This window comes from Sander vitreus, chromosome 12 (genome assembly GCF_031162955.1).
Source record: "Sander vitreus isolate 19-12246 chromosome 12, sanVit1, whole genome shotgun sequence".
Classification (NCBI taxonomy): Eukaryota; Metazoa; Chordata; class Actinopteri; order Perciformes; family Percidae; genus Sander; species Sander vitreus.
The window spans coordinates 17,051,795-17,074,702 of record NC_135866.1 but is presented as its reverse complement, the minus strand read 5'-3'; the positions used below and the strand labels follow the sequence as shown (position 1 = coordinate 17,074,702).

Below are 22,908 nucleotides of genomic sequence, written 5' to 3'. Positions count from 1 at the left end.
TTTCTTTACACTAGTTACCTCTGATTATATCTTGTTTTTTTGTGTCAGATTTCTGATATTTGTTGCCTTATCAACACATACTTTAGATATAATTTAATTTGTATGTTTTGGTGTATAAACTCTTGCAGGTAACAAAGGCCTATCTCGACCATGAAGTTATCTTTTGTTGTAGTTTTTGCCTTCTTCCTCCAGCTCATCAGGGCTCAGGTGCCCCATTGGGGACCTTGTCCAGAACCAGCTGTTCAACCGGCTTTCAACCTTAAGCAGGTACAGGCTACTTTGTACAGAAAATGATACATACATTGGCAGACTGATGCCCAGCGGTGTCCCATGGTGATGTGTGTATGACATGAACAGCTGTCCTTTTTCTCTTGTGCTATTTCCAAAGGGGGAAAAAAAGATTACAAACTGTATTTTAACAATGTAACATTTTAATGAATCCACTAAGCATGTAGATTTATTCATACTCTCCACTCACAGCGCTCTGAATTATCTTTGAACTTACTATGTGTGTCTTTGCCCTCACAGTTCATGGGGAGATGGTTTGAAATTGCCAAACTGCCAGCCCAGTTTGAGAAGGGCCGGTGCATCGAAACCAATTTCACTTTGACAACAGACAACTCTATTCGAGTGGTCAGCTCTGAAAAACTGTGAGTCCTATTAGCAATTTTCTTTGTGCAAATATGGAATCAAGAAGTAATGTTTGCATGGTGTGTATGTCCCCTAATCCAACATGAAACTTGACTGTGTGAAATAAAACAGAAAAGGAGAGCTGAGGAAAATCGAAGGGACTGGAGTCATAGAGGATATGAAGAACCCGGCAAAACTGGGAATAAGTTATTCCTACGGTGAGAGATATATTTGATACATTTTTAAAAATAAATGCCACTGTTGTGTGTTGTTTAGGGAGTCAATTGATAATGTTAGTGTGCTTGTTAAGATAAACATACATCTTCCTTTATCTCCTTGTGTCAGATCAGGAGAAAACAGTCACAAGTAGCTTTTGATTTGGTTTTGTGCTTCTTACATCCACAGTCCTGCCCTACTCTCCTTACTGGATCCTGTCCACTGACTACGTGAACTCTGCCCTGGTGTATTCCTGCACGGACATCCTGAGGCTCTTCCACGTCGACTTCGCCTGGATCCTGGGCCGAACACGAACCCTGCCTGACGCCACCGTTGAGAAAGCCATGAATACCTTTGCCAAGAACAACATTGATGTGAGCAGGATGATTCCCAGCAAGCAGCAAGGCTGTGACAAAACTCTCTAAGCAGCAATGGAAGCGCAGAACAAGATGGTGCTGTTGACAGGAGGGAAAGTGATTTATCATCCATTTAAGAAAAATCTTTGACTAACATTTAGATGATTATGACGATGGATGTAGTGGAGGGTAGACTCAACTCAGTGTCACAGTTTGTTTATGAGTGAAAACAGCTTTCCTGCCTTTTTCTATACTGTGCATTATAGTAAGTAACGTATACATTAAGTGAAGTCATAGTCATACCCACCTTTTATTTAACACATCATCCCTGGTTGTAATATTACAGGCTGCGCATAATGTTCTGCCCAGTTTTAGCCATTTAAGATTTTCATTTTGTCAGAAATGAGCAATGTTTGCAGTTTGATTTGCAGTATAAAATAGAATAATCGTATTGGAATCAAATCTGATGTTTACACAAACTGGAAAAATAAAGCATCCAATTAGTCAATAAAAGTCAGTGAAACTGACTTCATGTGATCTTCTTTGAGTCTGTGCAGCATCTTTCTAATGAAAAGATATTAAAATACACATCAGAGTGCAGTTCAGGATTTCTGCACACATGCAGTATATAGAGTCAAAAACAAAAACTGATTTGAAAAGATCCCTATGAAAGGTGTTTTACCTCACCTGTAAAAATATTTTAACTAGGGTATAGACAACTATTTAATGTATTAGACATTTCTAAAATGTTTACAGCTTGATATCCTAGTTATATATATATATATATATATATATATACACACACACAGTGGTTAAATTGGGCCGGGGCTCTTCAGGGTTCAGCCCCGGCACATAAGCCTGCTCGTTTGTGTCCGGATGTGCCTGCTTGCAGTCAGTTGCCTACTGACTAATTCATAAAATATGTTGAAAGGGATGCTTTTGAAAACATGATATTTCTGACAATAAATGAAAGATTTTTGAAATGGCATGTCTATTGAGGTGGACCTGGTCACCACAGACCCACATCTTCTCAGCTGTTGCTACTGTCATATGCTGCACTGTCTCTTCATGTGGCACATTATGTTTGGAACATTGTATGGGTCACTTCTTATATCATAACAAGGTAATACAATGTGTAATCAAGTGATGACTGATTAACAGTAATGCTAAATGCCATAATACCTGTTGATACTACAAAAATGCAAAGTATAGACTCTTAACCTTGCAGTTTTGCACATATCATGTAAGACTCGATTTCTCCATTTCTTTGCATAAAACTCTCCAGAAAGTGCCATTTAATGGTTTATATATATATATATATATATATATATAGTTCTTGTAGTAAGTAATGTAACATCATGTTATCGCTTAAATCACTTTTCCCCTACAGGTGTACCCTAGTAGTTTAAGAGTTAAAGTTTGCCAGTAATTTGTTTTGTAAAATGATGACATACTACATTATTTTACAAAACAAATGGTAGGCTGTATGTGGTACTAAACTGCAAGACATATTGTAGTTTTGTAATGTTGTATGAAACCTGTATGGTATAGCCTGTAATGTAATGTAGTATGTAGCCTACACTTCACAACACGTAGGCCCACAGTAAGCAAGTCTGTTTTCTTTTGACAGCATTTTCTATCAGCTCAAATCCCCCTTGGAAAGCAAAAAATGAAAATACTTTAAAATTATTAAACAAGCTGTTGCCTCGGTGACTTCTGGACTACGTTAATATTATTAAGAGTGTGTGTTAAAAGAATTCTGACACAATTGTTTCAATTAAAGCTTGGGAAACTTGCTACGGAACCTTTGTGTCTTCACTCTGCTTTTTACGTCGGATTTATTTTCACCCGGCACCGCTCTAGCTTGGCTGTGTAGCTCGCTTTATCATACATCCATGGTGTACCTTCTTTAGCTAATAATTTGATGTATTTTTGGCGATAAGACTTCGTGGTTTTGTTCATCGATGCCACTAAAGGATCAATCAAATTCGACCGTTGCCATGAAACCAGCAGTGGATGAGATGTTTCCTGAGGGCGCGGGACCGTACGTTGATCTGGATGAGGTGTGTTATAGCTGACTGACTCATTAGCTTAGTTAGCTAGCTACGTATATAAACACGTAAACGTTAGTTAGCTGTAACAACCAGCTTTATGCATCCTTTATTGCTTTTTTGATTACAGCCTAATACTGTTAATACACATTGTTCTGTTTGTAAGTACATTGAGAGCAAGTTGGAGTCAGATTTTCAGGTGGCAATTTTGGTATGTACACGCATATGGAGCTAAATCAGGGCCAAATGTTTTGTTAATTTGAAAAAAAAAAAAATAATATATATATATATATAGTTGAAAAACTAAAGCTTGAAATTGAAAATTGAAGTTTTGGTCTAAAACTTGAAAAATAAAACCATGTATTCAAACTAAAAATAAGTGTACCAGTTTTTCTTTCAGTTTGAATAAAATTTAGATTAAATTCTGGAATTATTTTGAATAAATTATTAATTTAAATTTTTCACGTTTTTATTTGTTTTCAGTTCCACATTTCATGTTTTCAGATTCAAAACTTATTTTTTTTTTACGGCGTAGGGGGCGTGGCTTCAACTCAGAGGGGCGTGGAATTATGAGTGATAGCCTAACAAAGAAGGCAGAAAACTCTCCTCAACGTATATACTGTGGTGCATACATTCAAAGTCGTACGTGGAAGTGGGAGAAGTCATTGTTCCTGCTGAACTGCACAGTCTGGCACAGTTTATTGCTCTTATAGTGTAATTGGTACCACGTGTTGTCCAAAACTGTTTTTTAAATGGAACTTTGGCACTGGCATCAGTTTATATAGTAAAAATCACATGTATATGGTGGATAGAAAGCATTCAGTCATAGTTCTCGAAGTGACACAATTTCCTGAAGGCAACATGACAGAGGAGAGTCTTCTGCCTTCTTTGTTAGGCTGTCACTCATAATTCCACGCCCCTCTGAGTTGAAGCCACGCCCCCTACCCAAAATCAGGGCCAAAAGTCTGAAACTGAAAAAAACAGATCTGAAACTGAAAAACAGATCTGAAACTGAAAAAAAAGATTTGAAGCCGTAAAAAAAAAAAAAAGTTTTGAATCTGAAAACATGAAATGTGGAACTGAAAACAAATATAAAATTGAAAAATGAAAATTAATACTTTTTTATTTATTCAAAATAATTCCAGAATTTAATCTAAATTTTATTCAAACTGAAAGAAAAATTGGTACACTTATTTTTAGTTTGAATACATGGTTTTATTTTTCAAGTTTTAGACCAAAACTTCAATTTTCAATTTCAAGCTTTAGTTTTTCAACTATATATATTTTTTTCAAATTAACAAAACATTTGGCCCTGATTTAGCTCCATACACGTACTTGACCAATAAAGCTGATTTTGTAGTATTTTGTAGTATCTCATTGATCTATTTCAATTGTCAAATTGACAATGCTCAAGTATTTACGAGGAGCCAAATAATATGGATGATAAACTAAACAGTTTGACAAAAAGCTACCTTTTTGATTGACAAGCAGTCTGCAGGTTGGGATGAAAACAGCAAAATTAAACAATGGTGATTCAAAAATAAGGTTAATCATTATCTAGTGTGTAGACCTTAACTTAAAGTACAATATATACTGTCTGCAGATTTATGTTTGACCACACAACAAAATTATAATGACGAATGTATCCAAACAGACTGTTAATAATAGGTTTCTTTTCTGGCTGTCTTTCTTGGGTTGAATTTGTGCCTCTGAGCAGCATGTTTGTTCTCTGGCAGGCTGGGGGAAGCACAGGACTGCTGATGGACCTGGCTGCCAATGAAAAGGCAGTTCACTGCGACTTCTTCAATGGTAAACTATTTCTTCATAGACATACAACTTGTCCTGCCTTACCTTTGCACATGGCAAACTGAGATTTCTACAGCAAAACCAACCGTCGACTTTAACCCCTCATAAATATATCGAAAAAATACTGATTTATTGTTGTTGCACTGAGTTAGTCCATGTTGCCTGCAGGCATTGTATATACAATTGGTCTTACTTACAGTAATCAATTTAAAAGAAAATATACACCTTTTTAATAGGGCTAGGGCTGTGTATATACTTTATCCTTGTCAGACAATTCAATACTTACATGGTCTACGATTAGATAAAAAACAAAATAGACAAATGTGTAAAAATCTGTTACACTGGAGTTCAAAGCTAATTTGAGTCAGATTTAGCTCAGATTCAGTGACAATTCATCTAAGATTTGAGTGATTTTATATAATTAATTGTACATGAAAAAAAAGAATTGTGAGCCAAGTGCCCAAAATATACTGCCACACCAATACTACTAAATAATGGGTAATGATACATAAGGCAACATTTGGGGTAATCTCCAAAGATAACATTTTCACTGAAATGCTGCAGACTGGGTGCGTCTCCAGCGTTTCAACCGTAGACTTTAAAAAATAATGGACAGAGCTTCCGGGTCTGAAAAGTGAAGCCAATGCGGAAGTGTCTTAAACCTGCGTTCTGTCTAATTTCCAGCAGGTGGGGGACTCCACTGGTTGTAAAAAGAAGTCAGTCGTTTATTTTAAAATTGACAATAAAGCAGGGGATGCTGTACGGTGTGGCTACAGGCTGATCAGTCAATCTGGTGCTGCGGTTGAAAAGTAAAAAAAAATGACCTCCTATGTCCTTTACTAACAACTTTTCCTTAACCCCGATGGTAAACGTCATGAGGTCAAGGAAAGATGTGAAAAAGAATTCAGAAGAATTTAGGAAAGAATCCGACTGCCCTTACACACGGCTACGTAATCATGCAACGGCGGATATTGAAGAAAACACTCATACATCACTACAATACATCATTTAAAAACAACAAGTAGGCAACAGCCTACGGAGACTGTAGAGGGGGACAGAAAATAACTTCTTAGTGTGGGTGGATGATTTAAGGTGTGTTAAGCCGTGTAGATTTTTGATGACATTCTCAGAATTTGGGTGATGTGGGGTTTGACTCAACATGCAGTCGCTGTATCTCTTGCTTTTGTATTGATTTTCCAAGAGGTGTCTTACAACACCGTTTGGCAGCACTGATCTTCTCACAGTATTCTACAAATAAATATATCAGTGCAAATTAATTTGGTTGCTCAGGTAATCTGAAGTGAACTGAGGAGGAGTCGGTCGTCTTCAAATAGGAAATAGTCAGTCTGGGCAGATTGAATCAATTAGCACGTGATGTTTTTTCACCCCTGGGCGTCAGAGCACTGCTGCTTTCACAGCAGGAAATCTCTTTACTGCTGTGAAGTACATTCCTTGTACCCCTGCCCCCCTTTTTTTCAAACTGTGTTTTATAATGTAGTGTGATCTCTTGTCCTGAGGCGCAACTACATCAAACGGCCACAACTTCTCGCCATATGCGACACAGATTCTACGCAGACTTCTCAGCAGGAGCTCTGTGGATGTGCCTTGTATGAGACTCATTTAGGGTGGCAGGCTTTATTCCTTTCTGATAGAGATGTGTACCACTTAACTGTCTCGAGGTGTATTGAAAGCAGATCCCAATCCCTTTGCCTACATTTACAGTATGAAGGGATTTTAAATGTTAATTTATTTAAACAATCAGTGTCACACTGGCTAGGTTTATTCACATAAGTGACAGTTTGTGCTAATTTGGGTTATTTCACACTGAAATATTTAGGCTACAGCAGTTCTGTGGAAAAATAACGTGAGTGTGTGTTCAGGTTTAGTCTTCATGTTTTTAAGAGATTTTATAAAGCTATTACTTCCTAGGCTAACAGGAAACTGCAGTATAATTGAACTGTTACTCCAAGTAACGCATGAATAATTTCTTTGGAAACGTTTGTGCTTGAGGCAAAATACAGTATTACTACTGGCTCACATTCATTCTGTCAAATTGTCTGCATGATTTATTGTATCTAGTTTCAATTGGCTAATATGATTTACTGTATTTCTTCACTGATGTTATTTTTTATTAGTCCTGTTCAGTTAATCAGTATGGGTCAGACACCTCAGACTGGACATTTAATAACTGATACATTATTTGGCCAAAGGTATGTGGACACCCCTGTTTACTTTTCTCTGGTGCTCTCTTAGTTCCAATTAAGGGACATCAAAATGCTATATTGCATACAGTGATATTTTAGACAATAAGATATTTGAGAAAGACCTTTTCCTGTTTCAACATTACAATGGCCCCATGCACGTTTGGGCACCCACATGTTTTTGGCTAATCGTGTAGTATATGACTTTCAGAAGAAAAATATTGTACCGTCAGTTACAACATGGAATTTTGTCACCTGAGCGTACCTGCCTTTCATGTGTTGTGTGTGTTTTTTGTGTGAAGGCTTTAGTTAGAGCCGACAAGTTATTCTCATGTTCTGTCTGATTGTTGATGTTCTGAGTGTTGGATGACAGTTTTTAAAACAACAGCCTGTGCACAAGTGGGGGATGTGAATAACACATTCTTGTGTGTAGTCTGCTGCACACAATGTACTGTACTGTATGTAGACTGACTTCAATTTTGAATGAATGCTTTATTTCAAACAAAATATGAATTTAACATGTCCAAAAAGTATATTTTACAGATCAGTTAATTGAAAAAAAAAGGGGGCAGATTAATTGATAATGACAACAATCAGTTGTAGTCCTGGTTTTTATTTGACCTAGGAAACACCAGGGCTCCAACTTATTATTTTCATCAACGATTTATCTGCTGATTATTTTCTAGATTAGTTGATTCATTATTGTTCCTAAAATGGTAAAAAAATAAATAAATCTGGAAGTAGTTTCCCAAAACCCAAAGATACTCTGTTTACTATCATATATGATGAAGAAAAGCATGAAATGATCATGCTCGTGAAGCTGTAACTAGCCAACTTGTGGCATATTTGCTTGAAAAATGACTAAAACGCTGAATCAATTATTAAAATAGTTGCCGATTAATTGGCTCGATGGTGTTTTAAGCCCCCAATGTCTCCTTCTAGGCAGTGCTGCAACCGTTGACTTCAAGGCACCTAACCCTAACCATAACCAAACCCGGCTTTTTAAGGAGGTTTTTAAGTGTTTTATTCACACCAGTGGTCCCCTTGTGCCCCTCGCAGCGCCCATCCCAGGCGTTGCATTTTAACCCAAACCTAACCATAACCATTGCCTAGTGCCTTCCAGGCAACGCTGCCTGGAAGGAGACGTTGGAGGTTTAAAACACCGATAAACGATTAATTGTCTGTTGATCAACTGATCGTTGCAGTTCTAGAAAACGCACACACAAACGCACACAGACAGAGAATATGAAAAGAGCCATATCTAAAAAGGCAATAGCAAGACAACAGTAGTAGCTTGAGTGTTAAATGAAGGCTACCTGCAGAAACAGAGGATGTGGCACATATTCCCATGCCGGTTCATACACTTCTGCTGCTGACCTCTGACCTCATAAACTGTCAGACCCACATGAAGACCGCTCAGCAGACTCCTCAGCAAGTGCATTCCTAGATCCTTTTACTTTTATCACCATGCACCCCTCCAACCCTCTCAACCTATAACGCTGCTTTATGAGAAAGTGTCTGGCTTGCAGAAACACAGCCAGTGTTTTTTGTCCCGCTGTTATGTAACTTTTGTTTAATAATTGTGTTTTTGTTTTTCACAGATTTTGAGGATCTGTTTGATGATGATGACATCCAGTGACAGAGACTAACACGTCTTCAGAGTAATGATGGATGATATTCACACCACTCCACTTTTTCTTTTTTTTTTTTGGGTGGGAAGGAAACCAACCATTTACTGTCTAATGACATGCAATTGCCTTTCATAGTTGTCCTAGTTTCAGGCTTTTTTAAAACATCCTTCAAAAGTCGTGACCAGCTCCAGATGTTGTGAAATTCTTAACATCCCAAGGATTCCTTCATATATGGTATGGTATAATTATGAGCTTGTATTGTGCTCATGTCTTTGACTGCTTCTAAACTGGATTGCAGGTTTCAGTGTGCTGGAGAACACCTGTTTGGAGCGTAATTATACATGTGATGGGCAGAGGCTCCATATGCTGTCGCCCTTAAACATGCTGCAGATGGCATATGATGAATGATGGTCTGCTAAAATGACTTAAATTATTTGTATAACGTGCATGATAGTCACATACAGTACATTCTGTGTGTTTGGTTTTATATCTGCAGTCCTGTTACATCATTCATTTGCACACGTGTACAGTAGTTATGCATCAACACTTGTATTTTTGTGGTCAAAAATCAATAAATAGCATTTTGTATAAATGAAACCGCAATTGTGTCTGTCTAACTGTTTAATAATTATATTTCTCATTTTTTGAGCACTTTTCTACTCAAAAACATTGTACGTAAACTATATTAGATAGGTTTTACAAGATATTGAAGACAGAAATTGTGAACATTGCGAACATGTTTCTATATCTTTTATTTACCTTGCATTTAATGCTTTGAAAATCAGGATAGTAATGTGCATGTAAACAAATTCATGGATTTCAAGCTACTTTTAATAAGAAACTAACTTAAATGAGTCAAAAAAAGGTTTCACTTTGTTTATGTGTTGAGAAAACGATCTCACTTCAAGGTCCTTGTAGAAGCTCATTTAGGGCTTTCAATCATATAACATGATCTTCATCAGCAGACTGAGTTGGAATTGTAGATGTTCAAATTCTCAAATTCTTTAGCACTTATTAAAGAACTGCTATAAAATAGACCTTAAAGTTTTTTCTTCTTCTTTTTAAGTTCTTAAAGTGCTCAGAAGTGGGAAGTGGAGCTGAAACAATTAGTTGGTTGATAGGTTGACTGATTAGAAAATTAATCGACAACTATTTTGACAGTCGATTAATCGTTTGTATTTTTTCATATAAAAATACCAAACACTACTTCCAGCTTCTCAAATGTGAATATTTGCTGCTTAGCTTTACCTTATTTAACCAGAAACACATCTTTGGGTTGTGCACTGGTGGTTGGACAAAGAAAAACATCTGAAGACATAACTGACAGATAATGGATAATGAAAACAGCCAGGGCCTTTATTGAAAACCCAGGAAAAGTGCCAATGTTTAATAAACTACCGCTCCCAGGTCAAGAATGAACTTTGAACCTTTATCAAGTTGATAATTGATCAGGGTAGGGACCTTTTTCACGGCAGACATTTTGACTTTTCATAGTAGGAAAAGCAGAGCTGAAATTGATAACCTTAACGATGGCTCAATTCCATCAAGTGTCCCAGTAAGCTGTTTCAGTGAGTCAGCATGCACAATACCAGGACCTCTCCTAAGTGGAATGCAGCCATCATTAATGGTTTTGAATACACCTGTGCTTTTCCTACTATGACATGTCAACATGTCTGCCGTGAAAAATGTCTGTAAGATAAAGATAAAGGTCAGTTATAAGATTTTAAAATTGTTCTGTTTTGTTTTAGCTATATGAAGTGTAGAACTTAAAAGTAAATCCGAGAAACCTCAAGGATCAGCCAGAGTGTTATCAACTCCAATACTGCAGCCAATAAAAAAATAAGACATGGTAACTTAAGGAGAAGAGCTTTATAAACATAAACCAATACTTACCACCAATATGAAAGAGCAAGGACAGTTTTTGCAATAAAATGTAAGCTATCCGCCTATGGATTACATCACCGCTGTCAAAAAGAAAGACTGCTTTAAAAAAAGTTGTGTACAGAACATGTAAGAGACCAGCCAACTGTAGTTTCTGCATTGCAGCATAAAGCTTTTTAATTTTCATTTTGTCGGTAAGATATCATATAGATTTGATCATTTCCGAAAAGTGTTTACTGTATAATAAGAGACTCCTCAATATCATCAGAGAATTTTGATCTGAAGGTCAATAATATTTCTTGTTTTGAGCAGTAGCATATTGGGTTTTTATTATTATTCAGCACAAGTTGGAGACTGATAAGAGGCTTCTGAAGAGCACAAAATGCAAACTGCAGGTTTTTAACAGCTCGCTGTACAGAATCAGCACAACGGAGAACTGTGCTGTCAGCACAGAAATTTCCAACAGTTACGTGCAAGACAATGGTTTTAATAACACTCAAAAGCTCTTGATGCGCATTTACCAGCAGTACACACAAAGTACTATCTGATGGGAATTTGTGAAATGACATACAGGCTCAACGATCAGAGCCAATTAACGTTAAATGGCAGGAAATAATCAACTTTATTACAATTGCTTTAGAAAGTCATGAACAGGAGATAGCTCTGGCAAAGCGAGACTATGATTAGCCTGTCCACAATATTACTTTCAATCTGTAAAAGAACAGAAATAATAAACTACTCTCTGCAGAATGAAATGCCAATTGTGGAGCGCTTTAAGAAGATGAGTTATTAAAAATCCCAAATTCTGGGTGTGCAGGACAATGTAGAGATTAGACAGGATTGTTATAATTTATATAATTTATATTACATTATCAAGACTAAGAGTCTATAGTCATGCTAGTGTAGTGCTAGTGTTCTCAAGCAAAGCGTGCTTTGAGCTAAACGTTAACTTTGCATGCTAGCGTGCTCCCAATGACAATGATGACGTGATATAATGTTTACCATGTTCACGATCTCAATTTAGCATTAACATGCTAACATTCGCTAATTAGCGCTAGCCACAAAGTACAGCTGAGGCTAATACACACAATAGGGCAACAAAAATGACAAACAAAGGAAAATGTTCTGTTATTTTGACAATCGAGTCAATATTTGTGAACGTCAACATTCACTCAAAGCCACAAACCCCAGATCTACTGTAAGTCTTCAGTCTGTGAATGCATTGAAACACTGGTCTAATGACATTGAATGTGAAACCTGAAATCTCTGAGATTTTGAAACTACTACATGAACTTTATTTGATTTAAGCAGTGATAGCTCTGAGCCATTACATTAAACGGAACATCTGTCACAGCATGCATTACAGTATTTTGTCTTTCTTTCTTACATTGGAAATACCAATACAATATGTTTAAACGTTATTGCAAAATATTCTTTTCTTGTTCAATCAAATATTTATTCCTCTTTTAACACACACCTTTTAATTGTTAATAATCACAGAATGATCCCTTGCAGATTTCTTTGTACGTGACATGTAACTTGAACCAAACTAAGGTGCTAACATAAAAGCATTTGACCGACATCGTCATTTTTTGCAAGGGTCTGTGTTTTTAATGAGCTTTTCTTTCACAAGTGGTATGAGGTGCTTTATGGGTTTTTTAGCCTGAATTTTTGTTAAGTTGTGAATTTTCCATGCACATAAAGAGACAGACATTTCTCCTGATGGCTGTTCTGCTTTAAGCTGAAGAATACAATCCTTTGTCTCCTTCTGTGACAGCCCCAGTTATTTTGAAATGTGTAAATTGCAGGGATCATAGCCAAGGCTGAGGCATCATCAGTCATGCAAGAGAGAGGGACACAGTCTTAGGGGACACACTGTACGGCAGTAAAAAGACAGCATTTAGGAAATGAGTGGAAGATGATGCTTAAGGTGGAATACTTTGATTTAGTTTTGTTATTAATTTAATATAGACAATAGGACTCAAAATATGTTGATATCTAACTTTAGCTGAAGCTGCTCTGCCATTTACTGTATACATATAGGCCCATTACTGTATAGCCTACTATTTCAGTGATTCCCAGGAGGTATGCTCAAAGGCTCAACTAATTTGAAACATATATATATATATATAGGTAAGGGTTGAAATAGATAGTTAAAATTAGGATTAAACAGTTGTAATGGCAGATAAAGGTAATGGATAAATAATGAAATAGCTTAAAGCAATGAATAAACAGTTGAAATAGTCAGCTAAAGTAATGGATAAATGGTTAAAAGAGTTATATAAAAGTAAGGATAAATGGTGTTATGATAAATGGTTTATATATGTTAGCTAAAAGTTCAGGTTTCTTTAGTTAACATTAGCTAAAAGTTCTGAATAAATGGTTTAAATAGGTTAGCTTAAAGTTATGATAAATGGTTGAAATATGTAAGCTAAAAGACATGAATAAATGGTTGAAATACATTAGCCAAAGGTTATGGATAATGTTTGAAATAGTTAACGTTAGCTAAAAGTTATTGATAAATGGTTGAAATGTGTTTGCTGAAAGTTTGTAAGTGTATGTTTTTTCTTCAAAGACTGCCTGTTGGGTTGTTTCACATTGTTCAGCTAATGTTTTCTAGTTTCCATAGCTCCCATATATATTCTACTGACACAGGCTGGAGGCTGTACAGGCTACGTGGCACAATCCTAACATCAGGAGCCTGTACAAAACAAACAGTAGTGTTGGCATGCTGGTCCTAGTGCCTCTGCACATGCAGCTGCAGCAGCAGCAGCTTCATTAGTGGCCTACCTCTGCTAACGACTCCAGCTTCCTCCATGTTGTTAAATAAAAAACATGTATGTGCAAGAAAAGCAACGTTTTTGGGACTGAATGCTTGTTTTTGCACTGACACGGCTATATGTTTGAAAACGTGAAACTATCTTTTTAAAATGTAGGTCTATTGGTCTGGCCAATGAAAATAAAAAAAAAACACTTGTAGTGCATTTTCCCCCCTCCAATATAACTCATTAGCTCCTAAATAAAACAGCTGAGTAACTGTATTCAAGCCAGCATCAAGTTTGGAACAGAAAGACTGGTGCAACTTCTGCTTGGATGTAGCATTTCACCACTGAAATTAAATGAGTCACGTACCTGTCATCCTGGACAATATTTCTCACTATACTGATGCAATACAGTAGTTATTTCAGAAATAGTTTTTTATTTTAATTCTTTGCAATCAACTTTTACAGAGAGATTGTTCTCATGGAGATGAAGAACGAACAAAAACAAGATGTTTATCTGACTGAGTAGAGGAGGTTATTGTTATGTACTTCTTGTTATTTACCGTTTGATGTATCTTTTTTCTTCTTGTGTATCATCAGGACTACATCTTGCTCTACTGTTTCCACTGAAAGTTTTATCAGCACTACCTCTGTGATAGCCACACGCACGTCTTTATCTGTTCTCCTGTAACAGACGCTTCAAGCTGTTTGGATTTAACAGCTTACAGTTTTTAGGTTCGCGCCCACTGAGCTGTACTCTATATAAATTTAGAATCTCATAATCATCTAGTGGCTTAGATACAATGTCACCTTGCATGTTGACCCCAAATTCCAAACCTGTGAGGAAAGAAACTCAGCGCTAAATGGCACCTTGTTAATGTTGCTCCACTGAAAGCAGTTGTGCTTCTTACTGCTCCTAATTACAGGACCCCTATTGGTTGGACGGATGGCAGCGCAGGAGCCAATCCTGGAGCGCCTACCAGCATGCTGGAGCCGTATGACATGCCTTTTTGTTTTTAATGATCAAGGGGGCTCCTTTAAAATGTTTCCCTGTCTGTCTGTCCCATAGGTAAAGGTTTTAAACAGCTCAGATACAGTACAGCAAGCCCCCCCCCAAGAAGCTCGATCCAGAGAGGCGCTGGATCCAGAGGCCAAAACTTCAGCATTTTTGCAGGTAAGGACTGATGCAAATGATGCATGTTGCTAAAATATATCTATTTGTAGTTTATTGAGCCACAGTAACTGTCTGCAACTTCACTGTCATTGGATGAAAAATGAGAAAGTCCTCAAATGTGTGAAACTGTAGAAGACAATCTCCCTTTTTGAGCACAGTGGCTGTAATTAACAGATACAAAAAACATTTCAAGCTCTTGGCTGTTTAATTGTTCAGTTGAGTCGCTTTATTTGATATTCTAATATTCATAACTAAAGTCTTATTTTGCTCAGTAATCCCCGAAAAAGCTTTATTACAGCATGCCCCCAATCCTCTCTATTGTCTTGGCATCAGCCAGTTACATTAAAGCTTTCAGAGTGCTTCGTCTTCTCATTTCAATATCTAACACAAGACACAGAAATCAATCCAAGTCTAGTTGCATTGTAATATTACAGTATCATGCCAGAGGCTCATTCTTTATTAAGTATCTTAAAAAACACAATACTGTCACAACATTATCAGTGAATATTGTTTCTGTCTTTTTACCTCAAGAAGGACATAAAACAGAAAATGTCACGTGTTGGACGACCATTGACTTCCCTGATCCACACAGGATTCCTGTTAGCTATTGTTTTACTACCAGGTGAGACTTGATTTACACATTTTAACTGATTTAAAATACATCTATGACTTTCTCTGATAATCTAAAGCAGGGGTCTTCAACAATTTTTATGCCAAGGACCCCTTAAGAGAGAGGGACGGATAAGGGACCCCCTACTACATATATTGTATAAAATGAAGTTACATATTAAACATACAATAATGTGTAGGGTGGCCTAAAGCCTTTATACATACCTTTTTGCATAGAATACTTAAAACATACATGTAGCACGGTGAATCCTTAGGATGAACTGTATTTGTGGATGCTATCTTAGTGACTACCTTACCTGTAGGCCAGTAAGCCTATCATCAGTGGGGTTTTATATTTGCTAATAATATGTAGGATTCATGTTAAGACTTTTCAATTTTTGAAAAAAATTTCAAAAATTAACAATAATTTGGAGGCCCCCTACACTGACTCTGAGGACCCCCTAGGGGTCCTGGACCCCCTGTTGAAGATCCCTGATCTAAAGATTTAGTTAGCAGACAGATGGAAATGTACTCTAATGAAATGGTAGTTGTTTCTCTTAACATTTATAACTGCATGCAAGGATGTAGTCACATCACTGAAGATACTGAGGTCTTTTGGGGAATTAAACTGACCTCACTGTACAATGATACTTGGATGGTTTTTTAATTCTGAAATTTTACAACAAGTATCTTTCAAATTTACAGTTTTTAGGCAGACAATAAAATGAATTAACAATTAAGTTTGTTGCATTTAGAGTTTCTCCACAATAATAATATTTGTGGCAGTGAGGCAACTTTGAAACACCATTTAGATCAGTGGTTCCAAACCTCTCTGGTTTTAGTGTCTACTGCAACCCCTTATCACAGGTTATGTTTTTCATTTCACAGTCCAAAGCGTGATGTTTCCTTCTCAGATTGTTTCATTTGAAGGATTTTTAGAGGCCTAAGGAGGTAAAAGTACTCAGTATTTTACATAAATGTTATTTTGTGTAACTATTTTTATTTTCTTTCTAATCTATTTAATCATCTTCCTTCCTTTGGGCGAGGCATATGTTGAATGTGTGTGTAACCAAGTACATTTCCTCAAGTAATACAAAATTGAGGCACTTGTACTCCACTTTAGTGCTTCCATATTATGTGACTCGTGGTACTTCTTACTCCACTACATTTATCTGATATAGTTGCTCTGCTGAGTGAGATTTCAAATAGAAAACATATAATAAGTTTATAAAATATGACACACACATAAATTACCCAATAGTTAAACAGTATAATCTAGTTAAAGAAAGCTCCACTTTGACCAACTACAACAATAAAATGCTACTTTGACATTAACGCATCAGGAACAATATATAAGACATTGTACAAAAATATATATCCCATGTGTTGTTTGTCTGCATAAAAATTACTTTTACTTTTGATTCGTTAAGTATGTTCTACTGATAACACTATATACTTTTATTTAAGAAAGATTTTCAATACAATACTTTAACTTGTAATGTAGTACTTTTACACCACTGTATTGCTACTTTTACATAAGTAAAATTACTGAGTCCTTCTTCCTCACTTTGGGCTTATGACCTCGATATTTCTAAAATCCTGTTCACGTCCCTGAGCACTGGCACATTAATCTATGGCACAGAATTACACATTACCCTCATCTCTTCAATATTAAAATCAAAAGCAGTGTTGGTGTGAAAGGCAGCCTGTACATCTTCAATCATAAAGTCATAAAAAGACATGTATCCCTGCTCCTCTGGGATATTTTCCGCATTAATAAAGAATAAAGAAGGACTGTAAGTTTCTGCTATAATCAGCTGACTAACTTGGCTTATTTTCTCGTAGTCGTTAACTTCTGAAGGAAACAACCGGTGGAACAGAAGACACTCCACATGTGGAAACAGGAATGTAAACGTACAAGTCCCCCCCCACCTTCCACTTTTACAGTGTATTGAAAATTGGTTTGTGTGAGGGCCCACTCTTTGTAGTTTTACAGGTTAACTTTAAGGAGGCCCCCATTAGTTGCACAAGCTCCACCAGTCTGGCTCAAAGCCTAATAGAGCGTGCATGGGGCAAGGTGGGGGTCTGCAGGAGGAGGAGGGGCTGTTTAATCTGTAGGATGCTGCCTGTGTCAGGGCGCCAGAGCCCCAGCACCTGCCGTGTTTCACCCAGGGGCTTACTAGCAAGTCAGCGTTTTCCTGATGTTTAGGGAAAGCTCAACATCTGGTCCCAGTCAGCTAACATCCCTACTGCTGCTAATGTGGCTGTTGCTTGTGTTTTACAGAGTTTCTGGGGGCTGTTCCAGTGGAGAAGTACAGGGAGGGGGAAGGTAAGGACCTGTGGCGTGGCATGTGGGACACGTTGCCTGTTATAGTCACTGAAGTCACAAATTAATTGGGAAGTGGACATAAAAAATTTAACAGAAAATAAGTTGGCCACAATTTTCATAATCGATTAATCATTTTAAATAAGTTTTCATGGGGAAATGGCCCAAATTAGCTGCTTCCAGCCTCTCAAATGTGAGGATTTCTTGCTTCTATTTGCCATATACGATACAAAAGTGAGTATTCTGGGGTTAAGAATTGTTGTTTGTACAAAACAAGCATTTTAAAGAAGTTATCTTTGGCATCTGAGAGTCTGGAATGGACATTTTTACTATTTACTTTATACTGACATTTAAAATAGACCAAGCAATTAACTAATTAATTTAATTTAATAATTGCTAGTCGCAGCGCTAATCCAATCAAATAACCCTTTCATCAAGTACCTTTGTGAATGTTATGGTGTTCAGTTTTAGTTGGCAGTGTCTCAGAGAATAGTAGTTATAGTTTTCAGAGAGGGTACAGTTTGTGATGTTGTTGTATTGGGTTGCTTTATGTAGATTCTAAGTTGTTCCTGGGGAGGTAAAATAACAGGAGCATCAAACAAACAATATGATAGTCCATCTATTCAATTCAAATATCAAGGAACATCTTGTACATCTTATCCACAAACAAAGTCCATTCGGTTATGAACAGATCAGAACAAAAACTACAACACAACATCTCTAAACACATATTTAACGAAACACAAACAAGCTTAGCTCATAAATCTTTTACATCTTAAAGGAGTAGTTATAACTATATACACTTTCTAAAGTAAATATGTAGCTGGAGCCAGCAGCAAATTACCTTAGCTTAGCATAAAGACTGGAGACAGGCTAGCTGTTTCCCCCATATCCAATCTTTATGCTAAGCTAAGCTAACCAGCTAACCATGTAGTGTACAGACAAGAGAGTGGTTTCAATCTTCTCATCTAACTCCAGGCAAGAAAGCAAATATGCGGGTTTTTTTTTAAATGTTGAACTACTCTTTTATTAATTTCATTTTTAAGTATTTATTTTGATATTCATTTTTAAGTATAATTATATGATGTTGCTACTCATGTGTGTATTTTAACACAGTTCATTTTCACTGTAAGCTGGTTATTTTATTGACTTAAATATCACAATACAAACATATACATGTACATATACTTGTCCATACAATACAATGCATATAAATTAAAGTATGTAACATAAGTTAAGACTTTTGTGTGTGCCTGTAAATAGTAAATAGTGAAAATAGATCATTGTGAGTCTGAGGACATAAAAATACAGTATCTATTTTATCTTACTACATCATTTGTAATTCTGGCTTCAGCACACCTAATTTAGTCCACTCTCTCCCCCTTGTCTCCCCTTTAGTGGCTGCAGTGTCTGATGACGTGAACGCTGAGGCCATGGAGAGCCTGAAGACGGTGGTTCGCAACAGAAGGAATGCCCCCGTCTTGGCTGTGCCCCAGTTCAAACGCCTGCCGGACTTTTGGGGATGGTACAAGTACTTCATGGATAGCCACAACCAGGAGGGAGTGAGTGGAGTTTGTCTGACATTAATTATTTAGTTATTAATTATGAAACAGTGCTTTTTCCTTATAAACAGTTTGCTTTTTATATATACACACACACATATGTATATATATATATATATATATATATATATATATATATATATATATATATATATATATATTTAAAGAAAGACTGATTTAAACAGCTTTTGACCAAGATTATATAAAAATATTGATATGCCCTCTAAGCAGCGTCAGATGGCCGCCCACCAAGAGTCAGGTTCTGTTCTGAGGTTTCTGTCTCTTAAAAGGAAGTTTTTCCTCGCCACTGTTGCACCAAATGCTGTAAATTATAAAGCGTAGACCTACTCTATTTTTATCTATAAGAGTTGCGAGACGACACTATAAATACAATTTAATTATTATACTAAGTTACTCTTCAATGTAAGTCATGTTCTAGCATGTATTCTGACATGTATTCTTCTCATGCATGCAAGCTCTGTGGTTTAACAAGAGTCAAGCTGTACAGTATGGATGAGTAACAAGACAGTGAGCTGAAAAAGAACCAAGGACGTGTGAAAGTGTTCATCTATCAAGGGCTTTGTTCAAATGATTTTTTTTTAGTTTAGTTTTAATCTCTATGGCATGTAAATCATATGGAATCAGAGAAGATTTATTAATGTTGTCCCCTTTCCGCCCAATATTTCAGGTTGAGGATCTGGATCGTCTGTATATGGCCTACCTGCAGAACAAGCACAGGTCAGAGGAGAGCCCAACTTTCAACCACTACCTCAAGCACCTCAGTGAAATTTACAAGTCTTGTGCTGATTCCGATGATCCAGAGTGCATCTCTGAGTTCACCAGCAAGCCAAAGGCTGCACTGGTGATGCCCGCCCCCATCAAGTCTGCTGCCGTCAGAATGTGCAATCCTTACCTCGACCCCTACTGCCTCTTCCCCCTCGTCCCCAAAGCTGCCCCACAGCCTGAGCCAGCTCCGGCCAAGGTGCCAGCCCCCATCCTCACCCCCATGTTGCCCATGCCCCTGAAGAGCCCCACTGGCTTCTACTACTACGCACCTGTCTTGGAGCCCTTCCTGAGCGCTGAGCAGAGGTCTGAGCTGCTAAGGATCTGCAACTCTGAAGATGTGGAGTGTCTGCAGTATCACCTGAGGGCAGCTTATGGCTACCGCCCAGCACCTGGCCCAGCCCCATCCTACGCCGCCCTCAAATGTGACCCCAAGGACCCCTACTGCATGCCCCCTCTGGTCCACAAAGCCCCCACTGGCTTCTACCACCTGCTCTACCCCAGCTGTGACCCAGCAGTCGATCCTCTGTGTGTGACCAACGCTGCTGCTTCTGCTCCCCTCGCTGCAGAGAGGTCCCCTAAAGAGCAACACTGCAACCCTCTCTTTGACGGTGGCTGCAACCCCCTGACCGCCACCAAGCTGTCCGGCCTCACCAAGCCCGTACTGGAGTATGCACCCAATGATGAGCCCGCACCTCCTGCTGCTCCTCTGGCCTGTGACCCTCGCCATGACCCATTCTGCATACTGGCAGCCGCCGCTGCCCTGCGCAGGCCCGCCCCGCAGATCCCCCAACACCAGGTCTGAATTTGAAGTCCTGCTACTCGGATAGAATAGTTAAATGTTTTGACTAATCTAGTGTAATCTTGCTTGTTGAGTGGTTCAATTAACTGTATATTCCTTTTCATTTGGTTTATTAAATGATGTAGTTAAAAGAAATGGGTGTTGCATAATGCTTTTACTTGCTATCTATGATCTGCTTTGCATCTGTTTTGAACCAAAAACACAAATCGATCAATCAACCAGGTCCGCTACAAGCTTGGCATCCATGGCAAGACCAAAGAGGGCTACGGCTGCTATGTGCACTATGACAAAGACTGCACCCCGGTGAAGTCTGGCCCCGAGGCCAAAGCCGACATCAAGGCTCCAGCCAAGCCCTTCTGCCATCCGTTCGACCCCAACTGCGGAAAGTTTGCTTCAACCTCCGGCGTCGAGGCCCCAAAGCCAGACAAGGATGGCATAATCCTGCCCAACCCAGACTGTGACCCTGAGTACGACTACAACTGCCGCCTGCGTCGCCCTAAGCCTGCCGCTGTTGCTGACGAGCCCGCAGCTGCTGAGGATAAAGCTGCTGATGAGCCCGCCAAGGAGGTTGCTGTCCAACGCTTTGAAGACTTCCTCAGGGGCGTCATGAGCCAGCACAAGTAGATTTCAGAAATAACAACAGAATCAACACCTACTAGATAATCTACCTAGCAGAATTGAAACTCACTCTGTAGTCCCTAATCGTTATGGACTTCATGGACCACAAGCTTTCACAATATCATCAAGTCCATACAAAACTATAAAATCAATCAGAAAATATTGCAGCTGTTAAATAGTGAATCTGATTTCCCCAGAAAATCTGAAGGTATCCTAGTTTTGGTCTGTTTTTACAAATGTGGAACAACTGAAGAGGGCCGAGCAACATAGAACATGTTAAACGTGTGTATTAAATACTTCATGTGTGTATGTTTGTAGAAAAGAGTCGTATGTATAGATGTGTAGACAGATAAGGGGTAGTTTGAATTTCTGTTAGCGGGTAAGAATTTCTCTCTGTTGTACATTCTCTGTTTCCATTTGAGTTACCCTATTTAATGTTGTTTTCCACATTTTTTTGTAACTCTGAACTCATAATGCTTCATCTGTTTAGTTTTAATAAAGTTCTAAATAAAAAAGATTTTAAAAATGTCTTTCTGGAGGTTTAATTATCCTATTATGTCTGAATTATCCGCACACTGAGGTCACAAGCAGATTACAGATAAAAGTATAACACCTCAAGATGATAGCAGCAAAACACCACTGCTTAAGTATCCAACAAATATTCTGAATGTTTTTCACCATTTTATAGAATAGAATAGAATACACTTTATTATTTTTTAGAGGGAGCCTGCTCTGCACACAGCATTTCATCACATCAGTCTACAGATGTTTCAACATGCAGAATGTAGTTGAGCCTCACTGTGCCAGCTGGCACCAGTTTATGTCCCAACATTTTAAAAATAGCCCATTGCTGCTACATCTGCACATTTTATATTCACACATAATCTACAAAATATATATTTTGAATGATAGTACATCACACTGCAAGAATAACACACTACAGATATGCGCACTGCTCTGTGAGGCTTTAATTAGGCACGGCGGTGCTTTAATATACTTTCTAATGTTAGCATGCTAACATGCTAATAATGGCAATGCTAATATGTTGATGCTAACAATGTTCAACATTTTAGTTCAGCATGTTAGCATGCTAACATTTGCTAATTCGCACTAAATACAAAGTACAGCTGAGGCTGATAGTAATGTCGTCAGTTTTGCAGGTATTTGGTCATAAACCAAATACCGGGGCTGCTAGCATGGCTAAAAACTAAACAGCAACTTGTGTTTCCAGAAACAATTTTCCAGTACACACTTGTCTAAAATATTAATAGTAAGAAGAGAAATTCAGAAACAAGCACACACTCGAACAACATGATGAAATAATCCTGAACAGTGTTGTCGCCTGACTTTGCTATCCTTAATTAAAAGCAAGTGTTATCCCTAAAATAAATGTAATCCAGATTGTTGTCCCCATATTGGAGGTGAGTCCTGCTAATGTGACTGTATGTATGTCACTGTGTGCCTCATGTAGTTTTGTCATTTGTCTTAGTTTACCAGCTG

The 22,908-nt window shown here is 37.8% G+C and overlaps 3 protein-coding genes across 4 annotated transcripts; all 3 read left to right on the top strand.

Annotated features, from left to right (window-relative positions):
- The first annotated feature begins 150 nt into the window (after window positions 1-150).
- On the top strand, window positions 151-1,271 carry apoda.1 (apolipoprotein Da, duplicate 1). The gene is made up of 4 exons (XM_078263973.1): window positions 151-267; window positions 529-650; window positions 763-848; window positions 1,036-1,271. The coding sequence occupies exons 1-4, from the start codon at window positions 151-153 to the stop codon at window positions 1,269-1,271; spliced, it is 561 nt and encodes a 186-aa protein (XP_078120099.1).
- A 1,771-nt stretch (window positions 1,272-3,042) lies between these two features.
- On the top strand, window positions 3,043-9,488 carry LOC144526895 (COP9 signalosome complex subunit 9). The gene is made up of 3 exons (XM_078264618.1): window positions 3,043-3,265; window positions 4,990-5,062; window positions 8,862-9,488. Exons 1-3 carry the CDS (start codon window positions 3,167-3,169, stop codon window positions 8,897-8,899), a joined length of 210 nt encoding a protein of 69 aa, XP_078120744.1. The 5' UTR covers window positions 3,043-3,166; the 3' UTR covers window positions 8,900-9,488.
- Window positions 9,489-14,625: 5,137 nt separating this feature from the next.
- and2 (actinodin2) lies at window positions 14,626-21,918 on the top strand. 2 transcript variants are annotated; one of them, XM_078263983.1, is made up of 6 exons: window positions 14,626-14,708; window positions 15,243-15,330; window positions 17,602-17,646; window positions 19,042-19,205; window positions 19,894-20,787; window positions 21,013-21,918. In XM_078263983.1, exons 2-6 carry the CDS (start codon window positions 15,258-15,260, stop codon window positions 21,412-21,414), a joined length of 1,578 nt encoding a protein of 525 aa, XP_078120109.1. In that variant the 5' UTR covers window positions 14,626-14,708; window positions 15,243-15,257; the 3' UTR covers window positions 21,415-21,918. The 2 variants fall into 2 exon arrangements, with proteins under 2 accessions (XP_078120109.1, XP_078120108.1); XM_078263982.1 differs by having other exon boundaries at window positions 14,651-14,708; window positions 15,240-15,330.
- The last annotated feature ends 990 nt before the right edge of the window (window positions 21,919-22,908 follow it).

Bases quoted from the DNA above. Each gene is read 5' to 3' on its own strand.
- apoda.1 (XM_078263973.1), top strand. From the start codon at position 151: ATGAAGTTATCTTTTGTTGTAGTTTTTGCCTTCTTCCTCCAGCTCATC. The intron at 268-528 runs GTACAGGCTACT...TTGCCCTCACAG, and splicing joins CGGCTTTCAACCTTAAGCAG to TTCATGGGGAGATGGTTTGA. The intron at 651-762 runs GTGAGTCCTATT...GAAATAAAACAG, and splicing joins GTGGTCAGCTCTGAAAAACT to AAAAGGAGAGCTGAGGAAAA.
- and2 (XM_078263983.1), top strand. From the start codon at position 15,258: ATGTCACGTGTTGGACGACCATTGACTTCCCTGATCCACACAGGATTC. The intron at 15,331-17,601 runs GTGAGACTTGAT...TGTGTTTTACAG, and splicing joins AGCTATTGTTTTACTACCAG to AGTTTCTGGGGGCTGTTCCA. The intron at 20,788-21,012 runs GTCTGAATTTGA...TCAATCAACCAG, and splicing joins CGCAGATCCCCCAACACCAG to GTCCGCTACAAGCTTGGCAT.
- LOC144526895 (XM_078264618.1), top strand. From the start codon at position 3,167: ATGCCACTAAAGGATCAATCAAATTCGACCGTTGCCATGAAACCAGCA. The intron at 3,266-4,989 runs GTGTGTTATAGC...GTTCTCTGGCAG, and splicing joins CGTACGTTGATCTGGATGAG to GCTGGGGGAAGCACAGGACT. The intron at 5,063-8,861 runs GTAAACTATTTC...TGTTTTTCACAG, and splicing joins TCACTGCGACTTCTTCAATG to ATTTTGAGGATCTGTTTGAT.